This window comes from Pavona decussata, unplaced genomic scaffold, assembly GCF_977016875.1.
Source record: "Pavona decussata unplaced genomic scaffold, jaPavDecu1.1 SCAFFOLD_47, whole genome shotgun sequence".
Classification (NCBI taxonomy): domain Eukaryota; kingdom Metazoa; phylum Cnidaria; class Anthozoa; order Scleractinia; family Agariciidae; genus Pavona; species Pavona decussata.
The window spans coordinates 2364985-2383635 of NW_028145469.1; the positions used below are offsets into that span (position 1 = coordinate 2364985).

The following is an 18651-nucleotide window of genomic DNA, read 5'->3' on the forward strand; positions in this document are numbered from 1 at the left end:
TGATATATATTAAGGAGTATCGTAAATGGTCAGGAATCAACCAATCAAATCGCACAATACATGGTAGGTAAATGCTGTTTTAACCGAGAGACGTCGGGAACATTCGGAAGGCCTTCGGGTGCCAGTTTTCGGAAAGTATTCAGACATTGTCGAAAATGACATTCTTAAAATGCAAAGATTTCTATATGTCTCCAGATTTTTTAACTCTGGATGTTTGCAGGTATGCCTACATGTATTTCTGTCCTGTAAGGAATTATCCTAATTTTGTTGTTTTAAAAATGCCTTATTTTCATCACATAACCACACTCCTGTAATGATGGGACAATTATTGGATATGTGTCCTTCAACAGAATTGCCTAAAAACAGACTAAAAGTTTATCCAATTGAACAGCCTGAACTGTTGCTGAATATCGAATTACTCTTCACAAAACTATATTGTTTGCACTGGAGCATAAAACATGGTGCAAAAATTTCACTATAAAATACATGTATGATATCACAATTGAATACCTCTTGTACTGGTGTATTCTAGCCACCTAATAAGCTGTATGTATCTTTATCCTCCCAGGATGGAAGGTATACCCCATATCGATTTGATGAATGTATATGGACAACATTCCACAACAATGATCATGGTTATGTAGGAAAAATTGTTGTAATTGATGTGCATGGTAAGCAAAGTTCATTGTTGTCTAATTTGTTGTGGCTTGTTTATTTGTCCATGGAGGACTTGTGTCATTACCACATGTCGGAAAAGTACAGCTAAAGTGGAACCTTTTTTAATGAAGTGCCATGGGACTTTGTGAATAAGTTCGTCAATTGGAGGTTCTGTTCCATACATTTTAAAAGGCCTTGTTTAATAATATTGTTGTTATACTAAGTACTTTGTTATGTAGAGGTTCATTTTGCCGACGTTCCACTGTATCAAGAATAAAAAGTGTACTTCTTTTATATAGAAGTGAGTTCAGTCTTCCATGTAATCTGGTATGACTTGTTTGATTGAAGCAACCCTGCGAATTTTTTTAATCTGTTTGTAAATCATATGATAATCAGTTTTCTTTTCTTTTGTATTTATTATGGAAGGTTTTACTGAAAGTAAAGTATAACTTTTTTATTTGTTTGTTGTTTTATACATTGTTATGTATGATATACGGTTATACTTATTCAGGGAATGATCCCAATTAGGTTGCAGGAGTTTTTGCAGTTTTGCATTTCTTTCTTAGTACTTTTAAGGGTGATTAACTATCAATATAAAGTGACAAATGTCAAAATAATATTAAGTTAACTCTTTGGACTTACTTAATGTTCTTTTTTTCTTTCTACAGGGCAGCAAGATGTCATTAAAATGAAATGCTGTGAACATGAATCAGAAGCTACAACCCTTGTTAGGAATGGCTTCTGGCCATCAACCCCTAAACAGCCACGAGTAGCCCAATCCAAGCCCTCTGGTTGGTAACTGAAATTGTTAATGTACAATGTACATAGAAGTTAAACGATAACTATGGTAATATTATTGTGTCACAAAAGGAATGTAGCTGAGGGGAGAAGTCCCCTCTACTAATAGTGTAATTATATAAATGACTACTTGGTAAATACAATTTCAACTCTTCGCGTTTTGATAATCTTGTGTGTACGTCCCAAGCTATCTTTAAATTTGTAAATAACTGGAACAAAATGTGACTTTGCAATCATCCTTTCGTCTTGTTAACGCAAGTGCTAGATCACTGGATGTAAACTTGTAAAAAAAACAAATTAAAAATAAATAACTAGAATTCACAGGATATCTTGTTTATTTATTTACCTATTCTTCAGAAGAGTTCCTCGTTTGCCAACATGAAAAAAATATTGTAGATAAGAAGACAGTAACTGAATCTAAACATGTAATACATCTACCACTAATGATAATGGAAACAAAACATGAAATTCATACATTTGAATTGCGGATGAAAGGATAAAGGATGACAGAATTTAATTCTTTCATGCACAGTCTTATCGAATAAGTGGACTTCCGCAAATTCAATACACAAATTCATGTTTAACTTTCATTTTTTCACCTCTTAGTCTTTGGGAATATCACAATTTTTCGGAAAAGATTGATAGCTTCTTCCGATGTTAAAAAACGCGACAGGAGCCGTCGTTTGAACGCAGAAAGGAATACAGCGTATTAGGGACTGGTCATAAAGTACCGGGGGGGGGGGGTGGGCTGGAAAAATTCATTTTTACGAAGGCTAGTTTTGTGTGACCCACCCTCATATTTTTGCAGAATAATGCATGGCCCACCCATATTTTTCAGGTAAAAAATGAAATGACCCACCCCTAGTAAATAAAGGTAAGACTATACATAAAACTAGACAAATTAGAGGACAAGTATGATAGAGGAAGGAGCACACATGCACAAAGTCTTGTTTTTGAAGTTTATCATTGCATGAGATCTATTTTTGTTGAAATACCTGAAATGATTTTGAGAAGATAATGTGCATCTAATATGTATCATTAATAACCACATGGAATCATAGTTGTTCATTTTAATGGATGCGAGTGAACTTGCCCTTTTCTTGATAGAATGTGTAGTTCCAGAAAATATCCTTACCCCACCCATGGAGGGAATTCAAGATTCTGGAGGGGATGGTGGTAAGAGAAAGAACAAAATTACAGAGATTGTATGAAAGAAACTTGGAAGTTCCTGGCGGTAGGGCGTCCTTTTATAAATTCCCTCTGTGATGGGGGATGGATATTTTCTGAAACTACACAATTATAATTTGTGCTTTTACTGTTAATACATTTCACAGTTTTACTGGCAAAAGGCACCATTTGATGCAAAACATGTGCAAAAATATTATGTGCCCCACCCCTTTAATGATGCATGGTTTTTGCTAGCCCACCCCTTTTTACATGCATGAAAACAGTGACCCACCCCCCCTTTTTTTCCAGCCCACCCCCCCCTGTACTTTATGACCAGTCCCTTACCATGCTGAAAACAGCAAGATTTAGGCCACTTCCTAGGCAACCCAAATCGTTCACATGTATCAAGTTTCATTCAGCAACAACACCGGACCACGCGAGGAAACAAAATACGGAGGTTCTTGGAAGAAAAACTGGACGCTTTTTTGTTGATTGGCAACCACGCAAAACCACCAAAAGAACGCAAACATTCACCTTTGCATTGCTTCGCGTATCGTAAGGAATCAGAGTGCGTGTGTAATTTAATCGTTTCTACATAATGCATTCCCGCAATGCGGCATGGCGTCCACGAATCCTTTTCGCGTAGTTTGATACGAGTACCGCTTTACGGTTACCACTATTCACTTCTGCATTCACGAGTTGGCTCACAGGAGCCTTATTTTCTACGCATTGTTCAAGAATGCTGGGAATAACCTACCGCAGCAGGTAGTAGAGGCGGGAACTTTTAAACTTTCTAAAGCAAGATTGAAATGTAAATAGCGCTCACCTTTACGTTTTGCATTATGGTTTTTTATCAAAATTGTAAATAGTTTATTATTGTTACCATGCTTCGTTGTGTACACATATTATACCGACATTTTTTTCTTCATTTTTATTCGAGGGAACGTTATAGGGTTAACCTCGTGTTTCTTTTCAAGATGTATTTTTATTTCCTTTTTGTCTACATCCTGAATAAACTTGTATGAATACATTTCTTCATTCTTTCATTCGCAGTTTAAATATGTGATCATATATGGTCTTATATTTTTACTTCCAATAGACTGTTGTTAAGAAAGAACACTGACGACTTATTTTAACTCAGGAGGTCTTTTAAAAGGGCGGCGTGAATTTGCAAGTCGCATTCCATTCATTCAGGGTACAAACAAGAACCCAATCTGCCAGACTTTTAGGCCATTCACCTCTCAAAGGGTATTGCTGTTTTTGTGTGGTTATCTTTTTTTTGTCCAGTTTCTTTGGGTCATGGATTACATTCCCACCGGCTGAATTGCTTCGTATAAATTGGTCCCCGGAGCGATTGTAATGCGAACGTGTTGTGATTGTTGTTGTTTCTTTTCGCAGAAACAACTTTCAGTGTACAAATTTTCTCGTTAGTGATAATCTCTTACTTCTGCTTTCTGTTTCTTTAATTGATTGCTGCTTGCTTGGTTGCTTGATTGATTGAAAGGCGGAGTGTCCTCTGTTGAACCTGGGTAAGTAAATTAACATTAGATGCTATTGGAGCCGAGCATTCATACTTTTAAGGTATCAACCATCCTTCGCGACCGACCTGTGTGCGAGCCTCTCAAGCGTTCGTTGTTTATCAAGCCATACATTTTCGAAAAACTGAGTAAGTGTAGATTATGATTAATTCCTTTAGAAAAGGTTATAATTTCACGTCTTTCCAAAATATGTAAGGAGATTTTTGCAAAACTACTTGCCTTCAGAAATCAATTGCAAGTTCCAAGCCTAGCAAGAATAAACGGACGAAAACTAATAACAAGGCAAACGTTTAGAGGGTTAACCCTCCGTCAGCTGGTCATTTTGTGAATTCGTATTATACCCGTCGAAGTTAAGAGATGGAAGTGAAAATATACCAAATTCATATCTTTGAACTGTAGATTATTAAATAATTAATTACTAAATGAGTGAACATCGCAGTCTTTTGTTGTGTGAATACAAAACGCTGGTGTAAAATTTCCTCCATAGCGCACAAAACAACTTTACATGTGGTAGATACATTTATTATTTCAAACTTTCTTTTTCAATACAAAATGAATGGATACAATAATAGTTGATTTATATTTCGGAAAACTATCAGATTTAATAAATAGCTGTTTCTTATCTTATGTGTATTAATTTCAATGATCGATAAAACCCTATAAGACACATACATGACCTAAAATACTAACTAAACAATACTAATTTTAGAGAGTTGTGTTCTTACATCAGGAAGCACAAAGATTATGCAAGATACATTTTCTTCTTTTAGTTCACATTGAAATTGTTAATAATAGTATTACATTGGCCATGATTTACCCAAGTTTTTAATTACACCCTGGCTTTTGGCTTTAGGAAGTAAATTAAAAACCTTTAGATTCTAGTACGAGTTCGACTGCGAGTTTTTCCAGTAGACAAAGAGTGCGAACGCGTGAACAAGTGTCATTTTGGCGGGAAAACGAGATAGCCGTCGTCATTCTACCACTAGTCTTTGTGAGAACGTCGTAGTGGCGAAAACAAGTCCTCGAAATGTAGGAAAAAGATCTCGTCTTTTTTATGTCATAAGAGGACTTGGCTATCATCATTCAAAACAAATGCACCAAGTTCGTCGCTCACAAAGAGAAAAATGAACAATTCTGGGATGTATCTCTTTTTTTAGTACTTCACTCAAAACTTGAACTCAAATCTTCCATCACGTTGCAAATGAAAGCTACTTTCTCATAATGTGATGTAACGAAAATGCTTCCACTTTGAGTCTTATGTTTGTTGTTTTACAGTTTTAAGCTTACAGAAGCAACAAAAACCATCACAACAATAACAGAAACTCATTTCTCAAAAGGAAACTCATATCGGAGCAAAAAAGCACAACCGAAAAACCCCGTTTCCACCAATGCCATGTCCGTAGTCACTTAGGAGTGAGGTCACTTGATTAGACCACGCCGGTGTAAGGTTCTGATTGGTCTGTTCGCCTTCCGAGTAATGGCTCGTTCTCATCTAAGCCTGCAGTAGCATCATCCCTTGGTTCATCAGAAGCTGGGGTCTGGAGACAAGTCAAATACTCTACGTCATCACTCCAGTTTACTTAGTGCCATAACGTTGCAAACTAACAAAATCACTGATATGTTTTCGACAGTGGCCTAACAACTTGATGACGGCTTCCGAATCAAAACGCCAATCACACTGAACATAGCATATATGGAAAGTAGAGTTCTCAAGTCTATCACTTAAAATACCAGTGCTACTGCTACATGTACTTTCCAACAATCAACGAGGCCTCTTCTCTCACGCCTCTGCCAATGTGTTTATCCAGTCAAACCAAATCAAGTCGTTCATGTTAGATATTCATTCTACCATTTTAGCTTACACACCAATTCAGCAATCTGCCGTTCTCTGTCTTTTCAGTCCTTCAAAGCGTATTACTGATTTCCAAGTTTGCTCCTTGTTAATTTTGCACGGCTCTAGATTAGCCCAAAAGTAGCAATGTGAAAGAAAAATTTGTTCGCCAAAACTTTCATATGCCCATAAAAAATAAAAATAAAAATAAATAAATTAACAAATAAATGGCTGTAATGCCTGTACATACTATCTAGTCAGTTGAATGCACGAATTTTCAGATTTCAAGAACTTTGCAACCATTTTTCATTTAATCACTAAATTCCGTATGCAGTAGGCCAATTTTTCCAGCAGAGCTGCAAAATCGCTACACTGGACCAAAATTCTTAGTATTCGATTTCCAGGATTTCCAGGAACGGTATTAACCCTGCTACACATATACGTAATCATCATTTTTATGTAAAAATTAGAATCTTCTAAAAGGAAGAATTCTACCAGCAGCATTACCTCTTGTGGTGGATCAGGCTTGGGCATTAATGGAGGAATAATTAACAACTGGTTGTACAGAGCAGTGCCAAGCAAAAGGAAGAGGAATCCATCAACTGTGAAAAAACAAAAAATACCTCAGTACAACCAGGATCGACAGGTGTCTGAAGGTGTCCCAAGTGAGCCGAACTATAAATGGTACACCGAACAAATAACACCTTGCGTTGGGGTTTCCTTGTTTTAATCCACATTCGCAGTACAGAACACACTATCCTTGACTCACCTTTCTCACAATTTTTGACTCGCTGTTCTCAACTAAGTCCTCGCACTTGTTGTTTTCCTTTTATGGAAATCCTCTGTAAGTGTAACCTTACGTCACACAACATCGCACGACTATGAAGGGAAAGGAAGACTACAAAAAATTTCGTACGCAGGGACGGCAATGCCAAGTAAAAGTTTATGTGAAAAAGACGCTTCTAGTGACGCGTTTAACGGATCTCAAATTAGCGTACCACAGGAAAACTGGCCAGTCCGTAAATCATGCTTGTGAGAAATCTTAAAGTGTAGCAACATCTTGTGCGAATGAATACAGCTGGTGGTTGTCCCTAGAACAATGCAACATTTCTTCTTTTTCATCAGCTGTTCTTGTTGAATACATACAACTGCATAATATTTGCATAGTTCTAATTTAATTTGTTTCAGAAGTCAGTGTTGTCAAGCGTTTTATTTTGACGGTCATTTTGATGTTGTGAATGAGTTGGGGACAGAAAATATACTGCGTTTGCTACAGTGTACACTGGTTTGGATCTCCAGAACAGCCGTTGTTAGTGTTGTTACGATAATCATTCATTCAAATTCCAGCTCAAATATATCCAACGTCAACCTTTTCCCTCCTTTTAGAGTGCGATTGGTGTTTTTTTCACACGTGTATTTTTTAATCTCTGAGATAGCGCGTAACTCTACCATAATAGTGCATACCAACTTGGCTAAGCTCTAAGTGGCTTTAGCAGGTGTAAATGAAGCTGTTAGTTGTAGTAATTTGTTATTCTAAAAAGTCCCTGCCAGATGTTGGTAGCTGTCCCTCGGAATTTCTTTTTTATTTTTTTATTTTTATTTTTTTTATTTATTTTTTTTTATATTAAATTAATCAAAAACACATAGTAACTTACATTGTTCCTACCCTATTTACAATACGACGTTTACTCTACTTACAATAAAATACAATGCAATACAATACTTACACGTTACCATGCAAAACTAACATATCGTAACTGCTTAAACGTACTTAAACAAGTCCGTTCTCACCTTCAAATATTCCGTATCTACTGTCCCAAGCTTCACCAAAACCCTACGAACAAACCCATATCTATCACTACACATCACACATGACGGCAGTACTGCCTGCAATCGCTCGTTTAAGACAATTTTTGGAGATTAGCGTCAAACAACAACATGAACTTTGATAGGATGACGCTTAAAATCAGTATTACTTTTTTCTTCAACGAGAGTTCTTCAATTGCACCAGGATCTCTACCTACAGACGGTTCTCAAAAACAATTAGACTCATGTTAAGTGAATGCTCGTAAGGAAAGAAAGCTCTGTACATTTTAATACCCATTTGGTTTTCATATGATTGCAAACGACTCTAGACGACCCCAGTATGGCAAAAATTGTTCACTTGCTCGATCGCAAAGATCGTAGAGGATCTCCTATGATCACAGAAGTTTGATCCAATACGATGGCAGAGGATTTTAACCTATGGTTTCTGCTCATTTGTGATCACTTGTTAACATAACGAAATCAGGGTTTGGGTTCGATCCATGAATCGAATAATGAGCTTTTAACTTTTCAAGATGGACATCATGGTAGCCGCGAACGTTTAAATATGAGAACTTCTGGAGTGACCACTTTCGATCTCCATGTGGTACTATTTCAGCTTTCGTTAGTACGTTGAAATTCTTTACTTTTACAAACAGTTGGTTTTATCAATTATCAACCAAGTTGATTAAGGTAAATTAGCCACGGCAAAGAATTACAAAGGTGAGGTTTCGAGTGCTAGCCCTCCATAACAGCCGATTAACGGAGCACCACAGTTTACCCTTCAATACTACAACCTAGTCAGTTAAAAAAAATTCCACTCAGTATAATAACAATCAATAACTATTGTCTACACGAATGCATGTTTGCTACCCAAATACCTCGTGAAACACGTAGTGGACGAAAAGATCCACCAGCCACACAACAATGGTCCTGAGGGCGTCTATTAACGTTCTGTGCACAGCTGAAAATAAAAATGAGATAAACCTGTTAGACAAGAGCTATGGAACCTAGGAGAATGGCATTTCACAAGACTTTTTGGAGAGAACATGGACAGCAGAAGATGATAGCTTGACAATTGTCACTTTCAGTTGTCAATCAAACCCGTGAAGTGTCAATAACTAACAAACGACATTATTTGGTTTCTACGACAACTCCATGTAATGCGGATGGAGGTTATTCGACCAGTTTTTTTAATTTTCTGTATTCAAAATGCTGGCACTTCTTACCTGTAAGAGACTTAGTAACTGCTAGCCCAAAGAAATTGTAAAAGGAAATTGAACAAATGTACAAAACTGCAAAACAAAAGGGGAAACAAATGGTAAAATAAATACTTTTCAAACATGCCAAAGGAAAAAATGGTATGCTAAGACGCACTTGTGCCTTCATCCATAACAAATAAATGTATGGTGACGTAGTGTTTAAAATACACAGAAGAAAGCCAAACAATGTCAGCTCTCTCCAATTGATGCGGTCAGTTTTGAAATTTGTTACATAATTTATGGTAAAAGAAGAAATCAGTGACAAATACTAAAGAATATAAACATCAAGATAATGTAACAAAATACAGTAGACTGATGTGCAAGTGACCTCCTACATGGGAATATTGTTTTAAATTTGAAAGTTACTGAGTAGCCTGTTATTTTGTTTTTCTTGTCATTTGTTTGTTTGCTTTTTATCTTTCTTAGACTAGAATATGTAATTATGATAATTCAAATTCAGTTTTAAAAATCGAGACTGTAACTGCATATAGCATTGCAGATAAATTTATTTATTTGATATATTTATTTTTAATTGACGACAATTTTTTCACACCTGACATTGCTAGCAGTTTACCATCATTCTTTATCATTAACAATGCATCAAGGCTGTTCTCATAGCTGTGGTGATTCTGATCTCCAGGTATGTAGTACAGCACAGGGAGGACTATCTGCAAGATAGGGAAGTGCACACACTTTTCAACGCCTATATGCACACAAGGTAGCCCAAGGCTTATATAAGCGTTTGCATGTGCTAGAATCACGTACATGCAATTTGAGCGTCATGGTTACTGTTGCCTATAAGAAATTGTAAGGGTTTGCATGGGAGAAAGACATTTCCTATTTGAAGGAAATAATCCAAATAATTTTTGCACAAAATTCCCTATCTGAACTCGTTTGGGTGCCTATTTGTGAATTGTGTTGTTTTTCAGCCAATTCAAAGCTATTCCAAGAAGTTTTAGTTCTGCTGTTTTCAATCTGTATTAAGGAAGCTGAAAAGGGATTTTAGCCATGTGTATGTGCGTAACCCACCCACAATATAGCGTGTGAGTGATGGAAAGACGTACGTTATATTATAGTTTGACTATACGATCAGATACATTTGTAACTTGTCATCACTTCATAAACTCTACAACCATGAAAAACCCTTACGAGCCTCCTTTAATAAGTCAAGGTCCTAAAAGCATTTTGGGCCTAAAAAGTTTGATATTTTACAGGTACAATATTCATTGCCAGGAATTTAGTCTTTAAGATTTTTAAAAGCTAAAACGTGAAGAGACATGTAGGGCTAGTTCGTAAGAAAAACTACCACAGATCAATAAGAAATGGATTTCATAAATAGTTGTCCAGCCGGAAACGTTTCGGGGGTTTTGAGAAAGAGACCCGTGGTATACCAAACGTAAAGTGTAGAGAACACTTGAGAATGTGACTCACGTTTAATCTCACATCATCGATTACAAATTAATACATGTACTTACAACACCCATAAAGATAACACCAAAGAAACCTTCCATCCCCACGACCTATTAAAAACAAAATACAATGGCTGTCAGTTGCTTCATTGTTCAATCATTTGGTCAGGCATAAGTCATGATCAGTAAACTGAGCAGGACACACCTTAGACTCCTCTACAGGCATCTCTGAGTGAGGGGGGAAGGATGGGGGGGGGGGGGGGGAGGTAGGGAAAGAAGTCTGAAGAGATCTAGCAGCCAGACCCCGCGGTTATTCAAAGAGTAGAATTAACTATAAAAATGTCTTTATAAGTTGCTACACTGTATCTGGTGGACAACATTTATTGGTTGGAGGACATTTTATCTGCTGGATAGAGTTATCCACTCTTTGACTAAGCAGAACCAGATCAAGGATGGAAGCCTGTGGAAGACAGTGTTGGATAAAACGCAAGTTCACATATTTATTAAGTAATTTATTTATCAAACATGAGGAAGCGTATTTACTCCTATTTTCAAACACTGTGAAATGGATTGAGAAAATTAGCAACAGCCAACCTTTTTTAAACAACCTCAGAGTGTTTGGAAATAGGAATAAATACTCTTTCGAGTGTTTGATACAGCTGAACCAGAGAAAGGAATTTAGCCAGAAATGTCCCAAAAGAAAGTACCCTAACTAACCTGTAGGGGATGGAAGTTCTTTTTCTTTAAGAATAACTCCTCAACTATCATCTGCGTTGCACTGACACACTGACCAGCTAAAATTAGAATAATTCCTGGACAAAAAAAGACAATAAAACGTTTATTTTCCTCATTTTCTTCTCCGTATTCACTTACTCACACAAGTGACAGACCCATGAGTGGCATCAGTGATGATAGAATAAAGAGTGTTGCATTCTAGTAAAAACATGTTTAACCATTGAAAGATAATGGGTATTAAGGATTAGAGGAATGATCATTCAAGTTTTATTGAATCATTATTGAGAGGAGAACTGCTGTAACCTGCAGCATCCACTTTTGTGGCATTAAAACACCCAAGGCTTTCATTTTCACTTTTGTCATGTCAAATTTCACCACATCAGGTGTTTCTCTTTCTTTTCTTCTCTCACTAGCGTAAAGTAAGCTACAAGTACAACACGTATTAATAAATGTGCCGAGAATTGTGCGTACATGTAAGCTAAAATTATTGCATTGAAATAAAAATAGTTATACAGTACATATGCAATGATCAGTACAACTACGTTTTGACTCAATATTACATGTATTTGAAAATGTCTACCTAATACAACTTGTCCTTGTGTAGTCCCCTGGTGATTATCTCTTAAAACACTTGATAATCCAACAAGAACCAAACCAAACTGCAAAATAATTATGAAAGAGAATGTTTTGCATACAAATGAATGTTTACATTAGTTTTAAACATATGCAATGCAAATAACGAGGCATTTACATGTACACTTTACGTTTTCCTTACCATGGTAACAATCATGCCAATCCAATGAATTGGCCATAATTTTCTCTTCAGAAAGATTTTCTAAAGGGAAAAAAAGACATTGTTAAGCAGCAAACAATACTCTATTTTGTTATGAACTTCAGTTTAGCATTATTTTTATTCCTACTAAAGAATTTTTTTTTGTTACAATTATTTTTAATTTTCTTTTTCACACTTTTTGCTGTATATATTTCATGTTTGTGCTTTTTATTCATCATTTGTCAGAGATTGCAGACTGGTAATTGAAAGCTTGTTAAATCTTTTTTTCACTTTTAACCAGAGAATACTTCAAATCTTATTATGTCTTAGCCTGGTTACTCATCCATTATTAATAGTAGTCAAACTGTTATAGTTCAGTGAGCAAATGCCTAATGAAACATGTAAAGTCCAAACATTTGACACAACACCTTTTAAGGTGTAACATTAAAAAATGGTCAGGTTACCAAAGCGATGCATGCAATTAAGTCATGTAATGTTATTTATAATAATTTATAATACAATACATGTTCAGTTGCAAGACTAGTGCATTATATGCTATGTACACTATGCTAAATATGCCATGCTGTTCTACAGTGTATGATATGCTATATATACTACATGTACACTGTATGTTATGCTATACTATACATTGCATTCTGTTATGTTGCTGTGCTATGCACTTCTATACTATAATAATATAAGTATATACACACAGATGAATAGTGCATGGGCGCTGATTGGTTAGAGCTCGGAAGTGAGTAACAAGCTAAGTCCTATTCACCTTTGAACAGCCAAAGAGACAAAATCATGCATCAAGAGTTTAGTTTCCGACCATTTTTCGGTATATGGACAGAAATAAACTAATTTTTTGGTTCTTGTTTGGTACATACTAAAACAATAATTTTTTATATTATTTTTATTATAATGTTTTTATAATTTTACATTATACTATACTATACTATACTATACTATACTATACTATACTATACTATACTACACTACACTACACTACACTACACTACACTACACTACACTACACTTAACACTACACTACACTACACTACACTACACTACACTACACTACACTACACTACACAACACTACACTATACTACACTACACTACACTATACTATACTATACTAATGTACATGTACATATGCATATAATAATTATTGTAAGGAGAAAAAGTTCAATTTCTCCTACTTACGGATAAAATCCCAGTAAAAATGATAATTGAACCTCTAAGCATCTGCCAAACAGATGCATTGACATAAAGAAGGCCAATTCCTGATAAAAACAAAGTAATTTAATAATTATTATAACAATGAATCATAATGACTGTGACCTTATTGAGTACAAGACAGTATATATGTGGTATTTGTGGTATTTACAATCATAAGTGCAACTGTAACCCATTGTAAGTCTCTTTTTCTCTTTACTTTGTCAGTAGTAGCATTTAATTTAATATTGCAACTATTTATGGTAGTATTAGAAGTAACTATTAAGTGCAACTGTAACCCATTGTGTCTCTTTTTCTCTTTACTTCGTTAGTAGTAGCATTTTGTCGGGAAAGAAATAGGTGATACTTAACTTGATTATTCTGTGATTAAATATCAATTAGAAATTGACATTTGTAGCGCAAAGAAGTTAGATTTCGTGACATTAGATTTCACAATAATGAAGACAAAGTCCGAGTATATTTACGATATAAAATGATGTAACTGCATGCATTTTCTTAGGCTAAATAAGGTGAAAGAACGTGCGATTTTGTAATAGACACTTAATTTAGATACATTACAATGGGAACTTTAACTGTACATGTGATTAATGTAAAAATACTGCCTTGCGCAAGGATAGTAGAAGAACCACTGTATACTTAGAATGTTTTAGTTGATCGTTGATCGTTGTGTTACGAACGTTGAATATGTGAGAATTGTACATCGCAGTAGATTGTTGGATTGGATTAAATCGTGTTGTTACATCGAAAGATACAGTCCTCTTGATTTGTTTGAACCAGCGGAGCGGGGTTAAAAGAATTCCGCAACACATTTAATTTAATATTGTAACTATTATGGTAGTATAAGAAGTAACTATTAAGTGCAACTGTAACTCATTGTAAGTCTCTTTTTTCTCTTTACCTTGTCAGTAGTAGCATTTAATTTAATATTGTAACTATTATTTTTTTTTTTTCTTGTAAATTAGGTTAGTATCTTAAGTTGGTATTGTTAGTATAGCAAGTAGAGTTTAGTATTCTATAGTTAATAAAAATTTATTTAAAAAAAAGTACATGCATGTATATGAGTAACAGCTAAAAAAAAAGAATTCTGATGAGACAATATATTTGAATGAAAAAAAGATATTATTGTTATTGAAAATGAAAATGGTATTTCTCTTACCTCCTAATGTGGTTCCAAACAAATCGCAGACTGTGGGGAAAGCAAAGATCCACTGAAAAACTCTGCAAAGATCAAAACAAGGTCATTTGGGATTTACAAAATTCACTCTCAAGAAGAAGGAGTTCAAAACTAGACAAAGTTCTACGACTTCAATTAATAATTTATAAAATAAAATAAAAATAAAATAAATAAATGGGATTTTCAGTGGCTTCCACAGAGTGGCTCTTTCATCCACTGTTTGTAGGTGAATTAAAATTCAAGGGAATGTTGATTTTTGTTTATTTTTCTTTAAAACGGATACATTTTTTTAACCATTTTCATGTTTAGGCTCCAAGGTAAACTATAAACCTTCGATCAGATTATTGTACATTCATGTGTATACAGTGCTTCTTGAAACTATTCGTGCATTGGCACATGGTAAATTGTCTTCTTTACTGGTATCGATTGCTAAACATTCACTGTGGTGAGATGACTGTGTCATGGATGAAAGCAACGTCCAAAAAGAGGTGGCGTATTAGACGACATACAGTATATGCTTCATAAATGATTTAAAACTTAATTACATTTTAAACTATAAATTTTTGTCTTAGCTGTCTCAAGTTATGGTAATATACATGTAACTTGGGTAGGGGGTACAAAGCTCAATAAAATTACTTAATGTACATGAACAGTGTATAGTTTGTAGTCATTTTGACCTATGTACATGTATCTAACATATTAAATACAATACATAACCAACATTATATACCTTGGTTGTTGACTTACTAATTCTTCTGAAAGACTTTCGCCACGGTTAATATTCTCCATGAAGCTCTGATATCATGAAATGAAATAAATATAAATCAAGACAAACAGTTAAAGTAATCATTTATACAAATATCCGTAAACAGAAATTAGGAATGGCTCATTCATGTGAATTGAACTGCAACTAAGCAGAAATATCCATCAGCCCCTTTCTACTGCTGAAAAGTCCCCAGAGTATAGTATGCATGGTTGTGATAGAATGCGGCAGTTGGTAGTAAATCCCAGCTGCAGTCCTCTGAATTGGCTTCATAATTTTTTTTTATTTTTTACAGTTGTATTTGTTTTTTCTTTCTACTTTCATGTGTCCATATTTCAAAACTTTTACTTCAATTTGTTTTATGAAAAATTATGCAAGACTTCCATTGAAATGTTTGCATTTTTTATTTTCATTCTTTTTTGTTTTTGAGATATATGAAAGTGATAAAAAAAGACACAACTCTCTGGTGACTTTTATTGCCCTTGTTACCGTACATCATCATTTTTTGAAATCCTTCATTTTCATTCATTATTTTTTGCCATCCAGATGTACATGTAAACACTTTTTATCCATATTTTTCAAAACTCAGCTACTGAGGGAACATTTTCAAACTCTCCATTTTAAGAGTGTTTTCCATAATTTTTGTTTTATTGTGTGTGGGCAGGATTCGTTACCCAATAAAAACTTCTCCACCTTCAAATAAAAATGGTTCAAAAGATACACATGGACTATTTTGGACTAATAATAATAATAATAATAATAATAATAATAATAATAATAATAATAATAATAATAATAACAATAATAATAATAATAATAATAATAATAATAATAATAATAATAAAACTTAGGCTTTTGCCCACTCTCAGGGAGGTAGTTTCTTTTGATGACTGTAAGAAGATTTGACAGAAACTAATAATAATAATAATAATAATAATAATAATAAGTATAATACAATAATAATAATAATTAATAATAATAAATATAATATATTAATAGTAATAATAATAATAATGCTAATATAATAATAATAATAGAATAGTAATAAATAACAGTGACAGAAACTGACAGAAACTTAAAATGAAAATGAACATTTTCATAAGTAAACGGTTTTTGTCACTCTCAGGGAGACAGTTTCTTTTGATGACTGTAAGAAGATTTGGCAGAAACTAATAATAAAAATAACAATAATAATAATAATAATAATTATAATATAAAAATATTATTATTATTATTATAATAAACATAATATAATAACAATAATAATAATAATAGTAATAATAATAATAATAATAATAATAATAATAAACAATTAATTAACAGTCTGACAGAAATTGACAGAAACTCATAAAATGAAAATGAACATTTGTTCAGCAAATAATTAAAAACAAATAATAATAAGAAATAAAATAATTATTGTTAGTTGCATAATTTTTTCATCACTTGTTCACTCTCAAAACCTATGAACAGCACAAGTTGTGTCCAGTGTCTTGAATGTGACAAAAGTACATTCAAGTGCATTTAAAAGTTAATCAAACCTGTTTTAATTTCTGTCTCTCTCTTCTTCTGTGAAAGAACAAGCCAATCAAACACATGGTCTCCCCTAATATTGAAATGAACGTGTTAATAATTTAACAATATTACTCATTCAGTCAGTCAATTTGTCAGATGATCAATCAGGCAATTAGACATGATATACATGAACATGTAAAAGTACACTCAGTCAAACAGTCTTGAAATCTTTTGCCTGTAATCAACAGTTTCTAATCAGTCAATCAACAAATAATGATGGATGAAATACAAAGCCTTTAAAGTGCTATTCAGGGGAGGGTGTGTGTGTGTGTGTGTGGGGGGGGGGGGGGGGGGCAGACAAAGTGCCCACAGTGACTTTCAACATTTTGTTGAAGAAAACACACTGTCAAACTTTAATACTCTTCCTAAAATTTATCTCACAATGATTATTTTGGTACAGTTGGGTTTTTTATGATTTTTGTCAAATATTTTAAGTGCACCAGCATTGTGATTAGTAGATTGATGGCAGAGATCATGAATGCTAACAAGAAATAATTGCAATGATCATAGACTTTAGAACAAAAGTTCTGCAGCTAAAAGTTAATCTGCAGCAGAAATCTTACCAATAAACATCAGGCCTGTTTGAAACCATGGATGATCAAATTTATGAACTTCATTTCCATGTTCATCTTTGAGTCCCTTGGATCTAAAAAATTTACAAAGAAATACAAATAAATAAATCACTTTTTTTTACATGTCAATGTATTTAGTGCAGAAAACCAACTGGGGACACTTATGAGATTTAATTTGAATTTATAAATCATAATGGTGGTTTTTCAGGAGAGGGGAAAAACCTCCCAGTGCAAGGATCAGAACCAAAAAACAAACTCAACCTACGTCTGGGAATCAAAACAGGGCCACATTGGTGGGAGGTGAGTGCTCTCACCACTGCGCCATCCCTGCTTCCCTCAGACAGCAAAATTTTTTAATTAACTTTTGATTTATAGCAATAATAAATAAAATCAAGTTCTCAAGGTGCACGCTACAAAAACAAAAACAACAATTTATCTCTTTATTCCCGCATAACCCACAATATGAAGTGCCAACCGAACCCACCCCACACCCCCCTCCCCGCCCAAAAAAGGGAATACTGCATCCGTAATCTTGTCATTCGTCGGTCACGAGACTGGAACCACTGTGTGCATCACTCAGAAAACGTAACAGCAATCATATCATCTCACCCACGTTATATTTTATTTCCTTTTGTCATTCTGTTCTGCTTCCTCTTGGGAATTTCTTTTCATGTAATTGGGTGTAAAATCATAAAAAATTGTGTTTTGTTATTTTTCCGAACGCCAAAAGGCATGTTAGTCTGATTGAATATGCACGTAAAAGATGAGACAATCGAAAGTTTACCATACACATACTGCCGCATCAAACTTCACGAAAATAAAGCCATGATGATACTTACGAGCAATCGTTCTGTGCTTTCTTTGATAGAGTGTTTATGGACCCTGATATAAGCATTCCAATCGCCAGCAAAACTTGAGCGAGAGTCAACGCAGCCATCTTGCGATCTTGCTACTTCCTGAGCTGCGTTGGAAACTGGGCCCGAATGGAGAAGCGTCATTGGCCTGTGTTGGTGGGGTGGGGAGAAATACATTGTCAATTGTCACCCGTTTCGGGGGAAAAAATAAGAATTATAATAATAAAAACACACCTCTTAGTTCGTATTAAAAAAAAACAAAAAACAATTAATACAGAAAAATCGAAACAATGGTGACCCGACATGGTGTAAATGTCATGGCTTTGTCCTGTCTTCCCCTCTTACTTCTCTGACTACTTACTGACTACAGAAATCTTGCATGTAACGAATTCGATAAAAGGAACGAATTAGGATTAATCTCTTACTGAATCTTGGTATTATAAGAGTTAAAGCATAACCCTGCACAAGCGATGGGGCTTCGAACTTCTCTAACAAATGATATT

General features: G+C 34.5%; 1 protein-coding gene and 2 long non-coding RNA genes across 8 annotated transcripts in view; 2 read left to right on the plus strand and 1 right to left on the minus strand.

The window, feature by feature from the left end:
- The window catches only part of LOC146482267 (uncharacterized), an 82558-nt gene extending 80397 nt beyond the window's left edge, over positions 1-2161 (plus strand). For 2 of the 3 annotated variants that reach the window (XR_014864194.1, XR_014864195.1), the window contains 2 exons: positions 569-671; positions 1326-2161. This is a non-coding gene — a long non-coding RNA (uncharacterized LOC146482267). Of the gene's footprint in view, positions 1-568; positions 672-898 lie in introns of all 3 variants that reach the window. The other variant, XR_014864196.1, reaches the window with a different exon arrangement.
- Positions 1-5535, plus strand: part of LOC146482270 (uncharacterized) — a 30557-nt gene extending 25022 nt beyond the window's left edge. Inside the window, exon 2 of the long non-coding RNA XR_014864199.1 lies at positions 5436-5535. This is a non-coding gene — a long non-coding RNA (uncharacterized LOC146482270). The remainder of the gene's footprint in view (positions 1-5435) is intronic.
- Positions 4661-18309, minus strand: LOC146482272 (solute carrier family 35 member F6-like). Of its 4 annotated transcripts, none has more exons than XM_085107537.1 (16): positions 18134-18283; positions 17286-17368; positions 16689-16753; positions 15118-15182; positions 14370-14431; positions 13181-13260; positions 11976-12035; positions 11781-11859; positions 11183-11259; positions 10532-10576; positions 9610-9724; positions 9024-9089; positions 8676-8758; positions 7783-7825; positions 6499-6593; positions 4661-5698 (listed from the first exon to the last, which is right to left on the minus strand). In XM_085107537.1, the coding sequence occupies exons 1-16, from the start codon at positions 18229-18231 to the stop codon at positions 5588-5590; spliced, it is 1227 nt and encodes a 408-aa protein (XP_084963663.1). In that variant the 5' UTR covers positions 18232-18283; the 3' UTR covers positions 4661-5587. The 4 variants fall into 4 exon arrangements, with proteins under 4 accessions (XP_084963663.1, XP_084963662.1, XP_084963664.1 ...); XM_085107536.1 differs by having other exon boundaries at positions 11183-11277; positions 18134-18282; XM_085107538.1 differs by lacking the exon at positions 10532-10576 and having other exon boundaries at positions 11183-11277.
- Between the last annotated feature and the right edge of the window lie 342 nt (positions 18310-18651).

Coding starts and splice junctions, on each gene's coding strand:
- LOC146482272 (XM_085107536.1), bottom strand. CDS start 18,231: ATGGCTGCGTTGACTCTCGCTCAAGTTTTGCTGGCGATTGGAATGCTT. Junction 9,090..9,609: donor TAAACTGCTAGCAATGTCAG/GTGTGAAAAAAT, acceptor TTTGTTTTGCAG/TTTTGTACATTTGTTCAATT. Junction 8,759..9,023: donor AGTTACTAAGTCTCTTACAG/GTAAGAAGTGCC, acceptor TTTTATTTTCAG/CTGTGCACAGAACGTTAATA.